Raw genomic sequence first — 17,279 nt, forward strand, 5'->3', positions numbered from 1 at the left:
CATACTTTAGAATGGTTTTATTAAGATATCCATGCCTATAGATTAGACTGGTACCTCTACCGCTGTTCTGCTCCAGACACTCACACTGAAATGTAAGATACATAGTAAAGTGAATTCTGTATTTCTATCCAGGTGCTGTTGCAAGCAGTTTTAACAAATGCAGATATTGGCGGAGCTTTGATATTTAACTGCGATAAGGGCAGCAATGTTTCCTTCACTGCCAATGTCAGATCCCAGCAGCAGAGGTCAGTATATTCATTACATTCTGATTAACCCAAGAAGCACCGATACACTCTACGTAGCATGTACTACTTTGACAGTAAAGATTAGCTGAAGTGGAGACTATGGGGGGCATTTATCAAATCAGATATGTCAGTTTTGTGGTTTGCAACTGCACCGTTTTGTGTGATATGTGGTGGATTTTTGCGACATTTGGTGTTCCTTGCCACTTTTCAATGTGGTCTATATTTAAGGGCTAAGGCTGAGTTCACACGGGCGTGACGGATTTGTTCAGGATGCGTCCCGGGTGTACTGCGGCAAACCCGCGCGAGTAGGTACCCAATTGGAGTCAGTTTTGACTGCAATTGCATTCCGTTGTTCAGTTTTTATCGCGCGGGTGCAATGTGTTTTGCACGCGTGTGATAAAAAAACTGACTGGTACCCAGACCCGAACTTCTTCACTGAAGTTCAGGTTTGGGTTCGGTGTTGTGTAGATGTTATTATTTTCCCTTATAACATGGGTATAAGGGAAAATAATAGCATTCTTTAATACAGAATGCTTAGTAGGTGGTCAATTGAGGGTTAAAAAATAAAAAATAATTAACTCACCTTCTCCTCTTGATCGCGTAGTTGCCGATCTCTTCTTACTACTTTAATCATGAGCTGCTGGCTAAAGGACCTGTGGTGACGTCAGATCACATGGTCCAATCACATGGTCCATCACCACGGTACGGACACGGAAAGAAAATGCGTTCGTGTGCATGAGCCCTAAGGCCTCTTGCACATGAACATTTTTTTTTCCGTTCCATTTTTGCGGATTCCGCTTGCGGTACGTATGCTGAATCTGTATGCATTCCGTTTCCGTATTTCCTTATATCCGTTCCGCTGAAAGATAGAACTTGTCCTATTATTGGCCGCAAATAACGATCCGTGGCTCCATTCAAGCCAATGGATCCGCAAAAAATACGGAATGCATACTGAACACATCCGTATGTCATCCTTTTTTTGCTGATCCATGCCCACTTTGCCCATGTGTATACTGTTAACCCCTTCAAGACCAAGCTCATTTTTACCTTGAGAACCAGGCCATTTTTAGAAAATCTGACATGTGTCACTTTGTGTGGTAATAACTTTACAACGCTTTTACTTATCCAGGCCATTCTGAGATTGTTTTCTCATCACATATTCTACTTCATGACACTGGTAAATTTGAATCAAAGCATTTCATTTTTATTTATAAAAAAAATACCAAATTTACCAAAAATGTGGAAAAATTAGCAAATTTCTGAAAGGATTTGGACCTTTCTGGACCTCTACGACCACCTTGGTTTGATGTCACTGACGTCAGGAGAGATACTTCTCAGCTAGCAATAACATGACACACACACAGGTATCACTGAGAAATACTCTGACTTTATTATGCTATCGCTTGGCCTTATATAGGCAGTAGAAAAGTTTGCATAACATCAGCATTAAACCAATCATAAAAGATAAACATTGGTGCTCATACACATACTACCGGAACATCCTTATATGGTATGTGTACGTGCAGTAAGCAAAAATAATAGGTTTTAATCAGTCACATATAAGAATGTACACAGTTGTGCCGAATGACCCTGAATAAGGCAAGAACGTTTGTACTAGTTCTGGGGGATTCCCAGAATCTGTCCTGGGACAGATAAGCTAACCTAACTCACAGCGGGGGAACTTGAAACAGTGCGTGGGTGAGATGTTATAACAATTCTTTACATATTTAAGGTAAACAAGATGGATTCCCATTTCTCTTCAATCCCCTCTTAGAAACAAATTTCTTAGATAATATGGTTCTTACCCTTGCCCTTTTCCCTGTATACCGCCAGATATTTTCTATATCCTTCAGGTAAGTTGCCTTCAGGATTAGGCAGCAGAGTCTCATAAAATGACATATTTGATACTCCTTTCATTATCAGTTTCCGTACACATGGTATGATACATGCTGCAACTATTGCTATTACTATAATCCTACTGACCCCCAGTATGCGCATCTATTACCCCAATAAGGGTCAGTAATACAGATATAAGCCTGTCCATTCTTATAGTGGTTGCCGCATCTCGTGGAAGGACTGCACTTAATTATGCTGCATAAACAGAAGGAGTAAGTTGCAACGTGAGTACTGGAGGAATTGTACCAGAAGGTAGTGATTCCACCTTTCTGAGTTATAGCAACTTAGGCTACTTTCACACTTGCGGCAGGACGGATCCGACATGCTGTTCACCATGTCGGATCCGTCCTGCGGCTATTTCGCTGTGCCACCGGACCGCCGCTCCGCCCCCATTGACTATAATGGGGATGGGGGCGGAGCTCCGGCGCAGCACGGCGAAAGCCGCCAGACTAAAAAGCCTGACATGCAGTAATTTTAGTCCGGCGGCCTTTCGCCGTGCACCGCCGTGCTGCGCCGTGCTGCGCCGGAGCTCCGCCCCGTCCCAATTATAGTCAATGGGGACGGAGCGGCGGTCCGGCGGCATGGCGAAATAGCCGCAGGACGGATCCGACATGGTGAACAGCATGTCGGATCCATCCTGCCGCAAGTGTGAAAGTACCCTTAAGCTTTGTTATCCTCCGGCCGAGTCATTAGGATCATCAGTAATCCCACAGTCCAAGTGGACAGTCTGTGCCATCTTCCAGAATTGAGGGAGTGCATCCTGGTGGAGGTCAGAGCTGTCTGCTCCTGTTAGTACCTCACTTTGTCCTTTTTCGAGGTCAGGACTGTCTGTCTCCGTTATTACCTCCTTTTGGGGTGCCTCCTTTACCAGTTTTACTGTGGTGGCGTTGACCCAGGTAGGTGCTTCTGTAAGTACAGCTGTGCGGGTCACGGCTACCACTGTAGTCGGTGGTCCGTAGGTGAAGTCTCCTGCGAATTTTCCTTTCTTTAATTTCTTTATCAGCACGATATCTCCCACTTGGAATGGGTGAGTTGGTTCCTGTGGAAGACAAGGAGACTTACAAGCAACTTTTTCCTCAATTTCACTTAGGGCTTTAATCAATCTGGTTACATATTCTTCTCTAATAAGGTCGAGGTCCCCTTCCTGTACTACCAGAGGGTTCTTTGCCCATGGTGTGGGAGAAGGTCTCCCCATAAGTATCTCAAATGGTGATATCCCTAGCTTTTTATTAGGGGTCATCCTGATCTCAGCTAAGACTATTGGCAGTATATCTTTCCATTTCTCAATTGTGCCCCCTGTTGCCTTTCTCAATTTATCTTTTAGGGTTCTGTTCATGTGTTCCACAATGTCGGAGCTTTGTGGGTGGTATGGTATATGAAATTTCCATTCAACCTTAAGGAATCTTGCCAGCTCATTGTTTACCTTTGAGGTGAAAGCTGGCCCTTGGTCAGATTCAATTACCAATGGACACCCCCACCTTGGAATGATGTCATTTGTCAGCATCCTTGCTACTGTTTTGGCATCTTCTTATCTTGTAGGGTAGACCTCTGGCCATCTTGAGAACATGTCAACTATTACCAAAGTGTATTCTTGTTTACCTTTCTGTCTAGGTATGTGTGTGAAGTCTACCTGCAGATGTGTAAAAGGAGTGGTGGGGTAATCAAGGTGTTGATGTGGGACTTTGACATTTGTGTTTGGGTTGTTCCTCAAACATGTGATACACCTTCCCACATAATCTGACACTAACTGTTTAATGTCTGTAATATAGAAATTCTGTGCTAGCAGCATGTGTGTTGTTTGAATGCTGTTGTGTCCTACTCAACATAAAAATGTGCAATGAACAGAGGGGAGCTGTGCTGTGGTATGCATGGTTTCCCCTCTTTGCAGATTAATCCTGTCCTAGGATTCTTCTGCAAGATTGGATAACACCAATCGGCCATTTCATCGTCAGTAGCTGAGGACTGGAGATCCACAAGCATCTGAGTTAACTCAAGTGAAGGAGGTACTAAATTCACCATTTGCAATGTGGCTGGGGCCATCAGTGCAGCCTTCTTGGCCTCCGCGTCTGCCAGGGCATTGCCTTGGGACACATGATCTTTACCACCAGTATGCGCCCTGCAGTGGACAATTGCAATCTGTGAGGGCAATCTTATGGCTTCTAAAAGTTGTATGACAAGTTGTGAATGTGAGATGTGCTTACCATCAGCTGCAATGAATCCTCTCCTTTGCCAAATGACCCCCTGGTCCCAGACCACTCCATGTGCGTACCTGCTGTCAGTGTAAATGGTGACTGGCTTGCCTTCATGTAGTATGCATGCTCTCGTGAGTGCAATTAATTCTGCTTGTGCAGATTGGCATGTGATGGGTCTGCTTCCAGGACAACATCGGGTAGCATAACAATAGCATATCCTGCATGATAAGTGTTGTCATTTGGTCAGCTGCAGGATCCATCAACAAAAACATCAGGAGCCCCTTCTACTGGTACAGATTGTAAATGATGGGGTGATGTCTCATGTTGTATGGCGTGCATACAATCATGTGCCTCTGTCAAGTGATCCTCAGGTCTTTTAAGTCCTAATAGGGCATTCAAGATAGGTGCTGGACCTGAGGTGTGTGTTGCGTATTTGATTTGGAGGGAGGGATTGCTGAGGAGTAGAATCTCATATCCAGATAGTCTTTGTGCAGACATGTGCTGTGTGTGTATGCCTTTGAGAAGGCCTATTACATCATGTGTGGTGTACAGGATAGTCTCATGTCCCATTGTGAGTGGCGTTGCAAGCTCAACCATCAGGCTGCAAGAGATCTCAGACAGGCCGGCATTCCTTGGACGGATGCCGGAACCACCTTTGAGAAAAAGACACAAGGACATAACTTGCTTCCGTGATATTGTGTCAGCACACCCGCCATGGTTTTACAATTTTGTCGAGCATATACATGGAATGTGAGCTTGTAGTCAGGGAGGCCCAAACCCGGACTTGTCATTAAAGAACATTTCAAATAATCAAATGCATTAAACATTTTTTCAGACCACCTGATGAGATCTGGCATGTCTGCCAGAGTGGCTTGTCTCATTACATTGTCATAGTAGGAGCAATCAGGAATCCATTGTCTGCAGTAGTTTATCATACCAAGGAAAGATAACATTTCTTTCTTGGTGTGCGGGGTGACCAAGCCCGCAACAGACTGGACTCTTTCTGTGCTGATTCGCCTTTCTCCCTTTGTGAGAACAAAGCCCAAGTATTCAACTTGCTTTTTACACCATTGCATTTTCTTGCGTGACACCTTGTGTCCACATTCAGACAGCCATTTCAACAAAGATAAACCATCTGTTACATTGGCCTCCTCTGACACACTGCACAATAACAAATCATCAACGTATTGCAAGAGTACAGAACCCTGGGGGGTGCCATCGTTTTAAACTGGCTTGGAGGACAATGCTGTACACTACAGGTGAATCAGCATATCCCTGGGGCATCCTGCACCAGGTGAGTTGACGACCCTCAAAGGAAAAAGCAAAAAAGGAGTCTGGTCTGCTTGTCAATCGGGATAGAGAAGAAAGCATTCTTCAGGTCTATCACGCTGAAACAGACAGCATCTGCAGGGATGGTTGAAAGCAACTGAGAAATGTCTCGGCTGTCTCTGTTTGCTCACAGTGTTGGCTCCTGAACTTTTGTAACTATGTGTGGGGGTCTGTATCTTCCTGATCTCAAAGCATCCCGCTGCCTCCTTCTCATATGTGTTTCTCAAAGTCTTGTATTTTGTCTGAGGTCCATGAGGAAACACTCTGCTTTACAGTCAGCATGAGACTGGGAAGGAGAAGTAGGCTGTCACTATTTGCAGTCTGCATTCCCTATGTTGGGAGGGGGAAACTCACATTTAGATTTTCCTCCACCTACAGTAAGAAAATTCACCAAATGACTGAGTGATAATATTACAGTGAGATATGTTCTTACACTTACCACCAGAACAATAACTCTCACACAAACAGAGGAATCTTAACACTCTATGTATCTTATACTCTAAATATAGGTATGCGTCAAACCAAGGTAAGTCAGGTCTCCCCGAGACTGTTCTCTTACATGTACCCCTGGTACTAAAAAATCTCTGTCGAGAGTTAGATAAAGTAAATAGGTCTCTCTGAGATCCTATAATGTGTCCCTGACACAAAACAAGTTACGGATAGATCTCCCTAAGATCCTTTGCCGTGCGTGGCACTCCAAGTGCCGGCTTCATTCATGAAAGTACTCCAAGTACTTATTATAAACTCCCTGAGTCTATTTTTAAGGCTTAACAATGTATCCCGGATACATAATAAAAAAAAAAAATCACGGGTAGAGATGTGGCCAGTGCCCTCGGACCGGGCAGTGGACAAAAGGGATGTCTCTATGTCTCTCTTACCGGACACGAGGATGGCCTTCTCTATCCCGGACGGAGCCCCCAAACTGAAAGGATTTGGACCTTTCTGGACCTCTACGACCACCTTGGTTTGATGTCACTGACGTCAGGAGAGATACTTCTCAGCTAGCAATAACATGACACACACACAGGTATCACTGAGAAATACTCTGACTTTATTATGCTATCGCTTGACCTTACATAGGCAGTAGAAAAGTTTGCATAACAACATAATACTTCTATAATACATAGTAATACCTCCAAAAATAGTTATTACTTTACATTCCCCATATGTCTACTTCATGTTTGGATCATTTTGGGAATGATATTTAATTTTTTGGGGATGTTACAAGGCTTAGAAGTTTAGAAGCAAATCTTGAAATTTTTCAGAAATTTTCAAAAACCCAATTTTTGGGGACTAGTTCAGGCCTGAAGTCACTTTGCGAGGCTTACATAATAGAAACCACCCAAAAATGACCCCATTCTATAAACTACACCCCTCAAGGTATTCAAAACTGATTTTACAAACTTTGTTAACCCTTTAGGTGTTCCACAAGAATTAATGGAAAATAGAGATACAATTAAAAAATTTCACTTTTTTGGCAGATTTTCCATTTTAATAATTTTTTTACTTTTACAAAGCAAGGGTTAACAGCCAAACAAAACTCAATATTTATGGCCCTGATTCTGTAGTTTACAGAAACACCCCATATGTGGTCGTAAATCGCTGTACGGGCACACGGCAGGGCGCAGAAGGAAAGGAATGCCATACGGATTTTGGAAGGCAGACTTTGCTGGACTGGTTTGTTTGACACGATGTCCCATTTGAAGCCCCCCTGATGCAACCCTAGAGTAGAAACTCCATAAAAGTGACCCCATCTAAGAAACTACACCCCTCAAGGTATTCAAAACAGATTTTACAAATGTCGTTAACCCTTTAGATGTTCCACAAGTTATTGGCAAATAGAGATGAAATTTCAGAATTTTGGAATGCATTGGCTGTATGGAATGCATTGGCTATGTCACATTCTGTATTGGAATGCATTGGCTGTATGAGTAATACTGTGTGTATTACTCATACAGCTTCCGGCCTGTAAGATCCAGCAGGCATCCTGTTCCTATTAACCCCCGCCGCGCCGCAATGTCTTTTTAAAGTTAGGACGTACCGGTACGCCCTGGGTCCTTAAGGACTCGGGAAAGAGGGCGTACCGGTACGCCCTAAGTCCCTAAGGGGTTAAGGACCGGTTCAGGTCTGAAGTCCCTTTGTGGGGCTTACATAATAGAAACCACCCAAAAAAGAATTAAAGGTAAATTGAGTGAAATTTCAGAATTTCACTTTTTTGGCAGATTTTTCATTTTAATCCATTTTTTCCAGTAACAAAGCAAGGGTTAACAGCCAAACAAAACTCAATATTTATTACCTTGATTCTGTAGATTACAGAAACACCCCGTTTGTGATCGTAAACTGCTGTATGGGCACACGACAGGGCGCAGAAGGAAAGGAATGCCATATGGTTTTTGGAGGGCTATGTCACATTTGAAGATCCGTGATGCACCCCTAGAGTAGAAATTCCCAAAAATGACCACATTTTGGAAACTATGGGATAAGGTGGCAGTTTTGTTGGTACTATTTTAGGGTACATGTGATTTTTGCTCGCTCTATATTACACTTTTTGTGAGGCAAGGTAACAAAAAATAGCTGTTTTGGCACCATTTTTATTTTTTGTTATTTACAATGTTCATCTGACAGGTTAGATCATGTGGTATTTTTATAGAGCAGGTTGTTACAGACGCGACAATACCAAATATTTTTTAGTGTCTCCATATTCTGAAAGCCATATTTTTTTTATTTTTGGGCGACTGTCTTATGTAGGGTCTCATTTTTTGTAGGATGATATTACGGTTTAATTGGTATAATTTTGGAATGTGTATGACTTTTTGATCGCTTGGTATTACACTTTTTGTGATGTAAGGTGACAAAAAATAGCTTTTTTGACACAGTTTTTTTTTTTTACGGTGTTCACCTGAGGGGTTTGGTCATGTGATATTTTTATATAGCAGGTGATTACGGATGCGGCGATATCTAATATGTATACTTTTTTTTATTTATTAAAGTTTTACACAATAACAGCATTTTTGAAACAAAGAAAATCATGTTTTAGTGTCTCCATATTCTGAGAGCCATAGTTTTTTTTATTTTTTGGCCGATTGTCTTAGATATGGTTTCATTTTTTGCGGGATGAGATGACGGATAGATTGGTATGATTTTGGGGTGCGTATGACTTTTTGATCGCTTGGTATTACACTTTTTGTGATGTAAGGTGACAAAAAATTGCTTTTTTTACACCGTTTTTGTTCTATTTTTTTTACGATGTTCACCTGAGGGGTTAAATAATGTGATACTTTTATAGAGCAGGTTGTTACGGACGTGGAAATACCTAATATGTCTACTTTTTATTATTTATTATATGTTTTATACACTAATATTTTTGAAACAATAGTCTTCCATAGTCTGAGAGCCATAGTTTTTTGTTTTTTTTTGGGCGATTGTTTTTGGTAGGGGCTTATTTTTTTCGGGATGAGATGACGGTTAGATTGGTACTATTTTGGGGGGCATACGCCTTTTTGATCGCTTGGTGTTGCACTTTTTGTGATGTAAGGTGATAAAAAATGTTTTTTTAGCACAGTTTTTATTAAACTTTTTTTATAGTGTTCACCTGAGGGATTAGGTCATGTGATATTTTTATAGAGTCGGTCTATACGGACGTGGCGATAGGTAATATGTCTACTTTTCTTTTTTTCACTACTTTTTGCAATTTTGTTTTTACTTTATTTTGGAAAAAGGACGCTTTTTATTTCCTTGAAACTTTAATTGTTTTATTATAAAAAAAGATTTTTTTTTCACTTTATTTTACTTTTTATATTTGTCCCACTGTGGGACTTCATCTTTTCAGGGTTTGATCCCTGTTTAAATTCAGTACAATACATTCAGGGTGGTGGTGGGGGGGGGCGATGGAGTCAGAGAGAGCCCCCTCCCTCTGTATAACCCACCCGTCCGATTCCATCACGTTCACATTCGCTCACGTACATGTATGTGATAATGCAGGAAGGGGTTAAAACACATTACTATACATTACATTAATTATTAAAAATGTTGTGTTTCGGTTTGCGATCCGCAAACAACAGATCGGATATGGAAACCATACAGAGATTTTTTTGCGGATCGGAAACGGAAACAAAAAATGGAACAACGGATCCGTTAAAAATGAACCGTATAATACTGAAAGCCATACGGTCGTGTGCATGAGCCCTAAGGCTGATCCGTTTTTCCCTTTTTTTTGTTTCAGTAGTGTTTCCGTTCCGCTTCCGTTCCATTTTTCCGGTCCGTTTTCCATTTGGTTTCCATTTGGTTTCCATTTGTGTGTGTGTATATATAGGGTAAGTGTAGTCTATATAGTTTGTATAATGAGTAAGTATAGTTTACATAGTGTGTATATAGGGTAAGCGTAGTCTTTATGATGTGTATAGGGTAAGTGTAGTGTATATAGTGTTTGTATAGGGTGGCTGTATGGTGTGTGTAGGTGAGGTGGCTGCACATATGCTGCTCTTGCCATTCAATACTCGCCATGTTCATCATAGCCAGGGATATTTTCAGAACTCCCATAGAAGTGAATAGACAAAGCCACAAATGTGCGGCCTCCTCTACATTCATGGTGGTATCTGTGGGAGTCCAGGTACTGAGACGTCCACCTATCCCTGAAGCAAAGGAGCAGAAGTGCTGCTGTCAGTAAAATGTCCAAGTGCTATAAAGAGATATTAAGAAATCAATCAACACATGAAAGACTGTCTGGAAACGGATGAATTATAGTAGTATATACATTGTTGGAGTACTGGTAGATTACCATGTATACTAGATTATATGTTCCTTATCTGTCTGGTTGCCATGGTAACCAACTGTAAGCCATTGCTATATTCATGCTGAGATATACCATTGGTTACAGGCAGATGACCACATATACCAGGTTACAGCCTCTTTCTCAGTTTGGCTCCATGGTAACCAACTACAAAGTATTGTGATGTCACCGCTGTGAGCTCACTAGGTTCTCCGTCACTGAGGATCTTCAGTCATTTCTGCTCAGCAGGTGATTTTGTTGCTTTGATCTCAAAAGTGACTGCTTTACTTTAAGCGAAGAAAATGCTCTGGCTGGAAAGGTACGTCCTGAAGACAGTCAGTGATATTTCAGCAGAGTACATTCTCATGAAGCTGAATGGACTCATCAATAACCAGGAATACAGGGAGAAAGTGAAGAGGCACCAAGAAAACCATCAGAGGAAGAAGAGGGAACTTATGGAAGTTCTCATGGATGTGGCCAGCATGGACAGGAGGATGCAAGCTATTCTTGAAAGGCTCTTTAGATCAAGAAAAAATCATCATCATTGTCACCCTCCAGTCTGAAGAAAATGTCATCTCCATTTGTCGGCAAACAATATTCCATACACAAGGCTGAACCAATTACTACCTTCAAGGAGGAGAACAATGTCAGGTACCTATGAGCAATCAAGAATATAGAGTTCCTGTCCTGGAGGAAGAGTCTGGTCACTTTACCAGGCAGCTCTTTACCATGCTAGCCTTTATCTACGATGGTGTATATATAACGACGACAGTGTCCTGAAGAAAGGATGATCGTCATGGTGATAAAGTGGAGGATATGGGACAAGAAAATGTGACAACTACTGTAGGTACTCGCTGAAGAGGGGGAAAAGGCAATAGTTTCTGAGTGAGAAGAATGCCAGACCCTCATGCTACAAGTCTTGCTGAAGAAGAAAGAGCTCCTTCTGAGCTTCCTACACTGAGCACTGCTCTGGATCCAGACCTTGGAAAGAACTGCAACCTGGGTATATGGAACTGCTGAGAGCAAATAGAAGTAGTGCTCTAATACATACATCATACACGGGATGTTACCAGGAGAAATACGAATTCATGAAGTTAATGATGTAATGAATGTCTTCTGGAAGGGAAGAAGATAAGAAAACCTGAAAGTTATTTGTAAAACCGTGCTGTAACATAACTGCCTATGAAAAACAGCTCAGTAGTACATTACAGAATGTTTTCTGAATTCAATAAAAAAAAAAATCTGATTTAGTTTAATATTGTGTCAATCACTTTGTTTTAGAATTGGTTGACCTGTTGTAAGCAGTGTAAAATTAATGTGGATATTTGTTGTGAAAAAAACAAAACAAAAAAAACAAAACACTTTGGTGAGGTTTGGAGCAGTTTTTTCCTTTATGATTTTTCAGCCAAAACCAGGAGCAGATCCATAAAGAGAAGTAAAACAGGACCTGTCTCCTGCCTGAGAAAAGTAGAACAAGCACTTGCCTTAGGGGCTGTTCACATCTCGTTTTTGCTGCACATCGAGCAGATACGTTGGTAAACAGAAAAAAACTTATAGAAACAACATATGGCTTGACCTACCCATAGACTGTATTTTGGCAAATGTAGTTCAAAAGTGCATACTTTTGACTCAGTTTGTCCTTGTTTACGTTTCCGCATGATTTTTTTGAATTTTTTTTGATGGATAGAATAACGTAGCCTTTCTGTCCGCAAAAAAAAAAAGTATGTTTTTTTGTTTTACGTTGCAGGTGACAATTTTTTCAGGTGATGCCTTAAAAGTTTCAAATCTTTATTTAAAAAAAGAAATGTTCCACAAAAACGTTTGTTTTTTGTTTAAAATAATGGAAGCCGACATATTGAAACATATGCACATCCATCAAACGTGTATGTTAAAAAAAAGGATGGATAACCACAAAATTTCATGTTTGTGTACTTTTTTTTACTGTATGTATGCACTTAGGCGCTTGACGTACAGCAAAAATGAGATGTGAACATCCTCATAAGGGTGGGATTCACACATAGGTTTGTGCCAGTGGCGTAGCTATAGGGGGTGCAGAGGTAGCAGTCGCTACTGGGCCCAGGAGCTTAAGGGGGCCCAAAGAAGAAGACACCAGTATTATAGAAAGTGCATGCTGGTCAAGTTACACCTCTGGCTGGAGGGAAGGAGTTAGTTCAAGAATTTGGCATGGAGGAGATGCCATTTCAATTTTTGCCTCAGGCAGCACAAAAGGGGATGTGCTTCCCTGGCCACAAAGCACTGAGGGAAGGGGGGCCAAAGCTGAACTCTTGTACCAGGGCCCATGAGGATTTAGCTACGCCCCTGGTTTGTGCTGGTGCTTTTCAGCACTTTTGTGTTGAGTTTTTTTTTTTTTTGCACTGGCATTTTGTGGTGTGTATTTGTGGTAAAAACATTTGTTAAGCAAAGGTCTATGGGAAATATGAAATGCAGGACATTTGGCATTTTGTTCATTAGGAGGTGTTTTTTATCTTTCTGGCTTCTTTTAAGGCTACTTTCACACTAGCGTTTTTACTGGATCCGGCAGGGTTCAGCAAAAATGCTTCCGTTACTGATAATACAACCATCTGCATCGGCTATGAACTGATCCGGTTTTATTATCTTTAACATTGCCATCTTCATGAACTCCATTGAAAATCAATGGGGGACGGATCTGTTTTCTATTGTGTCATAGAAAACTGATCCGTCCCCATTGACTTGCACTGGGGGTCATGCTGGATCCGTCTTGCTCCGCATCCCAGGACGGAAAGCAAACTACAACATGTTGCGGTTTGCTCTCCGGTATGGGAACGCAACTAAACGGAACGGAACGGAATGCTTTTTGGAGCATTTCGTTCTGTTCAGTTCAGTTTTGTCCCCATTGATAATTTTTTCCGGTATTGAACCCCTATGATGGATCTCAATATCGGAAAACTAAAACGCTAGTGTGAAAGTAGCCTAAGAAAATCAGTATCCTGTAGATTTTGGTGTTTTTCAGACATATTTCCGTGCTAAGCCCCACCCGTCATGCTAATCTCCACCCTTTTTTTAGCCACTTCAGAAAAGTGGCGAGAAGCTTAAAAAGTGGCAACATGGTGTGTGCTGTAATTTGTGACTTTTTTTAATCCAATCATTTTTTTATTTTTATACAATCCATAATGTTCTACCTATATGTGCCATTAGTCGATATATATCTTAATGAAAATTCCTTTTTTTAACTTAAAGAGATTTTCTCACTTCAGCAAATGGCATTTATCATGTAGAGAAAGTTAATACAAGGCACTTACTAATGTATTGTGAGTGTCCATATTGCTTCCTTTTCTGGCTTGATTCATTTTCCCATTACATTATACACTGCTCGTTTCCATGGTTACGACCACCCTACAATCCAGCAGCGGTGACCTCTCCTCTCTGTTTTAGTAACTACTTTCATTCTCCATTTAATAACAACAGTAGAATATTTTCATGTAACTGCTGTGCCATTCCTCTATTATTCCTGCTAGAAGTTTATGAATTTACTGTCAGCAGTCTGTAAGTTGTGGGGTGTGCCACTGCAGAGTCTACAACTATCCAGTCAGGGCTGCCAGGGTCAGATTGTGCAGGGACGCCTCCCTCCCCCCTTCCCCAACTGGTAAAACTCAGTTAAACCTTTACTGTAGACGCCTGGCAATTCATTCATAAACAACTAGTAGGAATAACAGAGGAATGGAACTACACAGTTATATGAAAGGATGCATTACATAGAGAATGCAAGTTGTTACTAAACAGACGTGTCAGGAGAGGTGAGAGGTCCTCTTTAATTTCAATGTATAGACAGTATGCAATAAGCGCCCTCTTGTGGGGAGTGCAGGCAATTGGAAAGTTTGCCTTTTGCTCCTTGTCTATGCAGGAGACTTGGGACTCAGTATGAGAAAAAAACTTCCAACTACTGTTCTATTAGGTAATCTGTCAGCTGGCAATATCAAGTGTTGTTATTCTGAAGTACACGTGCCTAGGAGAACAAAATAGCTCAGATGTGAAGCAATGGCCACTCAAGTTTATAGAACAGGACCGCTGAAATCCGAAACACGCGTCATGTGCAAAGGTGACAATGTCAGCATAAGCAAAGTGAAAAAAAGACTAGGCACTTAGTGTGCGGTAAGGTTTAAACGCCACAGAGATGAGTGTTTCAGATCTGTATAGGGTAAAAAGGCTTGTAGGATACATTCACATGACTGTATGTACCGGTATTTTGTGGTCCGCAAAATACGGATGACGTCCATGTTGCATCCGTTTTTTTTTTTTTCTTTGCGGACCCATTGACTTTAGTGGGTCCATAAATAGGCCAATTATAGGACATGTTCTATCCTTTGCGGAATGGACATACAGATTGGGAAAGCACAGGCACCGTGCAATAAAATAATGGCTGACAAATGACCACATTTACACTCCCTCCACCCAAGCTTGCCCTAGGTCTGACACAGCTTTTCAGCTTGCACCAACAACCAATACTCAGGTTAGTTACAACATCCATGACACATCTTGTGGCTAAAAGATGCCAGTATCCACAGCCATATTGCAACAGGTTGTGGAAAGCTTGATAAAAGGGAGTCTGTCAGTAGTTTATACAATGCAAACCTGTTGCCATTGTGACGCACGACAACGGTCATGGGTCCCTTAAAGCAAATGTTTTTTGTGACGCCAGTTGCTCTGAAGCAACAAGGGCACAGGGCCTCTTTTAGTGTAGTAGTAGATGGTACCCAGGTGTAGGAATGCCAGAGTGGTGTAGGTTGGCCTAAATTTCCCTTAATATTGGTGCACGTGTCATGGCACTCCTACCTGGAAACACTGGATCCGAGGTTAACCAATAAAGACAGTAGCAGGGTGCAGAAGTGGTAATGCCGCTCTGGGTCATTACAACAGCACTAGGTAGGAGCGGGGAAAGCAGGACAAATATTCATTTTGCAGAATGTTTATTATCAGGACTAGGGTGAATATAACCTTTTATTCTGCTTGGCACTATTCCTGCAAGTGCACTGAAGGCAGAGCTTCACTGTGACGTGTCCTCTGCTCTCTGTCTTGAGTATCTTCATAGACCCTGCCCTCTGCTCTGAACAACAGCTGTTGTGGTCTTCTGGTTGGATGCTACAGCTGTCACACAAACAGAGGAGAGGGTTTGTGAAACAGCTCAATACAGAGAGCACTTCAGTGAAGCGCTGCTTACTGGGTACTAGCAGTAACAGCAGAATAAACATTCATATTCACACTACTCCTAATAAGAAAATATGTCCACACAAGTATGTTTGTCCTGCTCTCCGCAGCTCCTACCTAGTCCTGTCACCAGTTTTGCAGGTTTGAAAAATTAAAAAATAAGAAGTAGCTGCAGGATCAGACTAGACACAGAGTTTGTAGTCTGTAACTATGGAGACAAAGACATCTGCATCAGACCTTTAGACACAAAACGCTAGATAGTTTCTTCATATTTTATTTTTGAATTTTAGATGCCAAAATAAATAATACAAAGATAAATTCTTTACATTTCATGTAAATAACTGACTTGGTTTTTATTCGCCGTTTTATTTTTCCATGATGTGAAGATGTTATATAATAAATGTATTATAATGTAATATATTATTCATCTCATCAATGCTTATTATTTTGTCATCTAGTGAGGAACTAATTGTGAAAGCAACGCACAGTGTACCAGCCCTGCAACCCTATATTCCGAGCCCCAGCACCTTCATCACAGGGGTAAGCATCTTTCTAGTGATGGATGAACAGACAGCAGAGATAAGTGAATTTCTGTAAATTCGGGTTCTGATTCTATAGAATCGATCCGATCATCGCTAATTGAAAATATTGTTATATATGACATATACAGATTTTTCTATCAGGTAAGGCCTATATTTTTTTCCATGTGTGCAGTATTATGGAAATTATTGCGGTTAATGCTGCTATGGCAAAAATATTCCAATTACATGATGTGGATGGTGGCTGATTAGACTCACAAACTGACAGCTAATTTTCCAAGAGGCATGTACGCCCAGAGCAGTTGTCATTTTGCTGGTCATACAAAATGCATTTCTTGGCACATAAAAATAGTGAACACTAAAGCCATTTAACCCCTTAATGACCAGGCCTTCAGAGGCAATTTTTGTTTATGATTGCATGTTACTCATTTTTAGCTACAAATATTTTTTTAATTGGCCTTTATTAAAAATATTGAGCCATTCTGTTACAAAGGGTTACCTGTTTTTCTAGCTGTGTGACTGGTACTTTCACTTTTACTTTGTGCTGGTCATCTAATAAACCTTATCTGTAAACTACTAAGAGGTTATAAACACTTATTGAAGCCACATTCTTATCAGTAAGATAAGAACTGAGCTATAATGAGTGTTTATAAGGTCAGAGAGCAGAGATAAGAAGTCCGTCTGCTCTTGGTCTGACGGAAAAGACAGAAAATCCAAAGGGTGCTACTAGAGCATGTCAGCTCTGTACAGAAAAAGGGAAGCCATATTTCCCATCTAGGACATTGATGGTATATCACTAGGATATGCCATCAATGTCAGATAGGTGCAGGTCACACCTCCAATCTCCAGAACAGGGGCCTCAAAAGTGAGTAAGAGCACACAGTGCATGTGCTTGCTCTTCATTCACCGCTATGGGACTGCCAGAAATACCAAGCCAGTGCTTGGCTATTTTCAGAACTCCCATAGTGATGAAAGGAGGGTGGCCACCCATGCACAGTGTGCTCTCCCTTCACTTCAGAGGCCCCCGTTCTGGAGATTGGAGGTGTGACCTGCACCTATCTGGCATTGATGGTGTCCCTGATGGGAATACCGCTTTAATAACCAGCAATATGTTTTCATTTTTGCC

The 17,279-nt window shown here is 41.3% G+C and overlaps 1 protein-coding gene across 1 annotated transcript in view; it reads left to right on the forward strand.

Annotated features, from left to right (window-relative positions):
• LOC121008756 overlaps window positions 1–17,279 on the forward strand; it is a 124,269-nt gene that overhangs the window by 20,939 nt on the left and 86,051 nt on the right. The window contains exons 8-9 of the mRNA XM_040441452.1: window positions 133–245; window positions 16,073–16,154. Of these exons, the coding sequence (XP_040297386.1) occupies window positions 133–245; window positions 16,073–16,154 (195 nt within the window). The remainder of the gene's footprint in view (window positions 1–132; window positions 246–16,072; window positions 16,155–17,279) is intronic.

This window comes from Bufo bufo, chromosome 7 (assembly GCF_905171765.1).
Source record: "Bufo bufo chromosome 7, aBufBuf1.1, whole genome shotgun sequence".
NCBI lineage: Eukaryota > Metazoa > Chordata > Amphibia > Anura > Bufonidae > Bufo > Bufo bufo.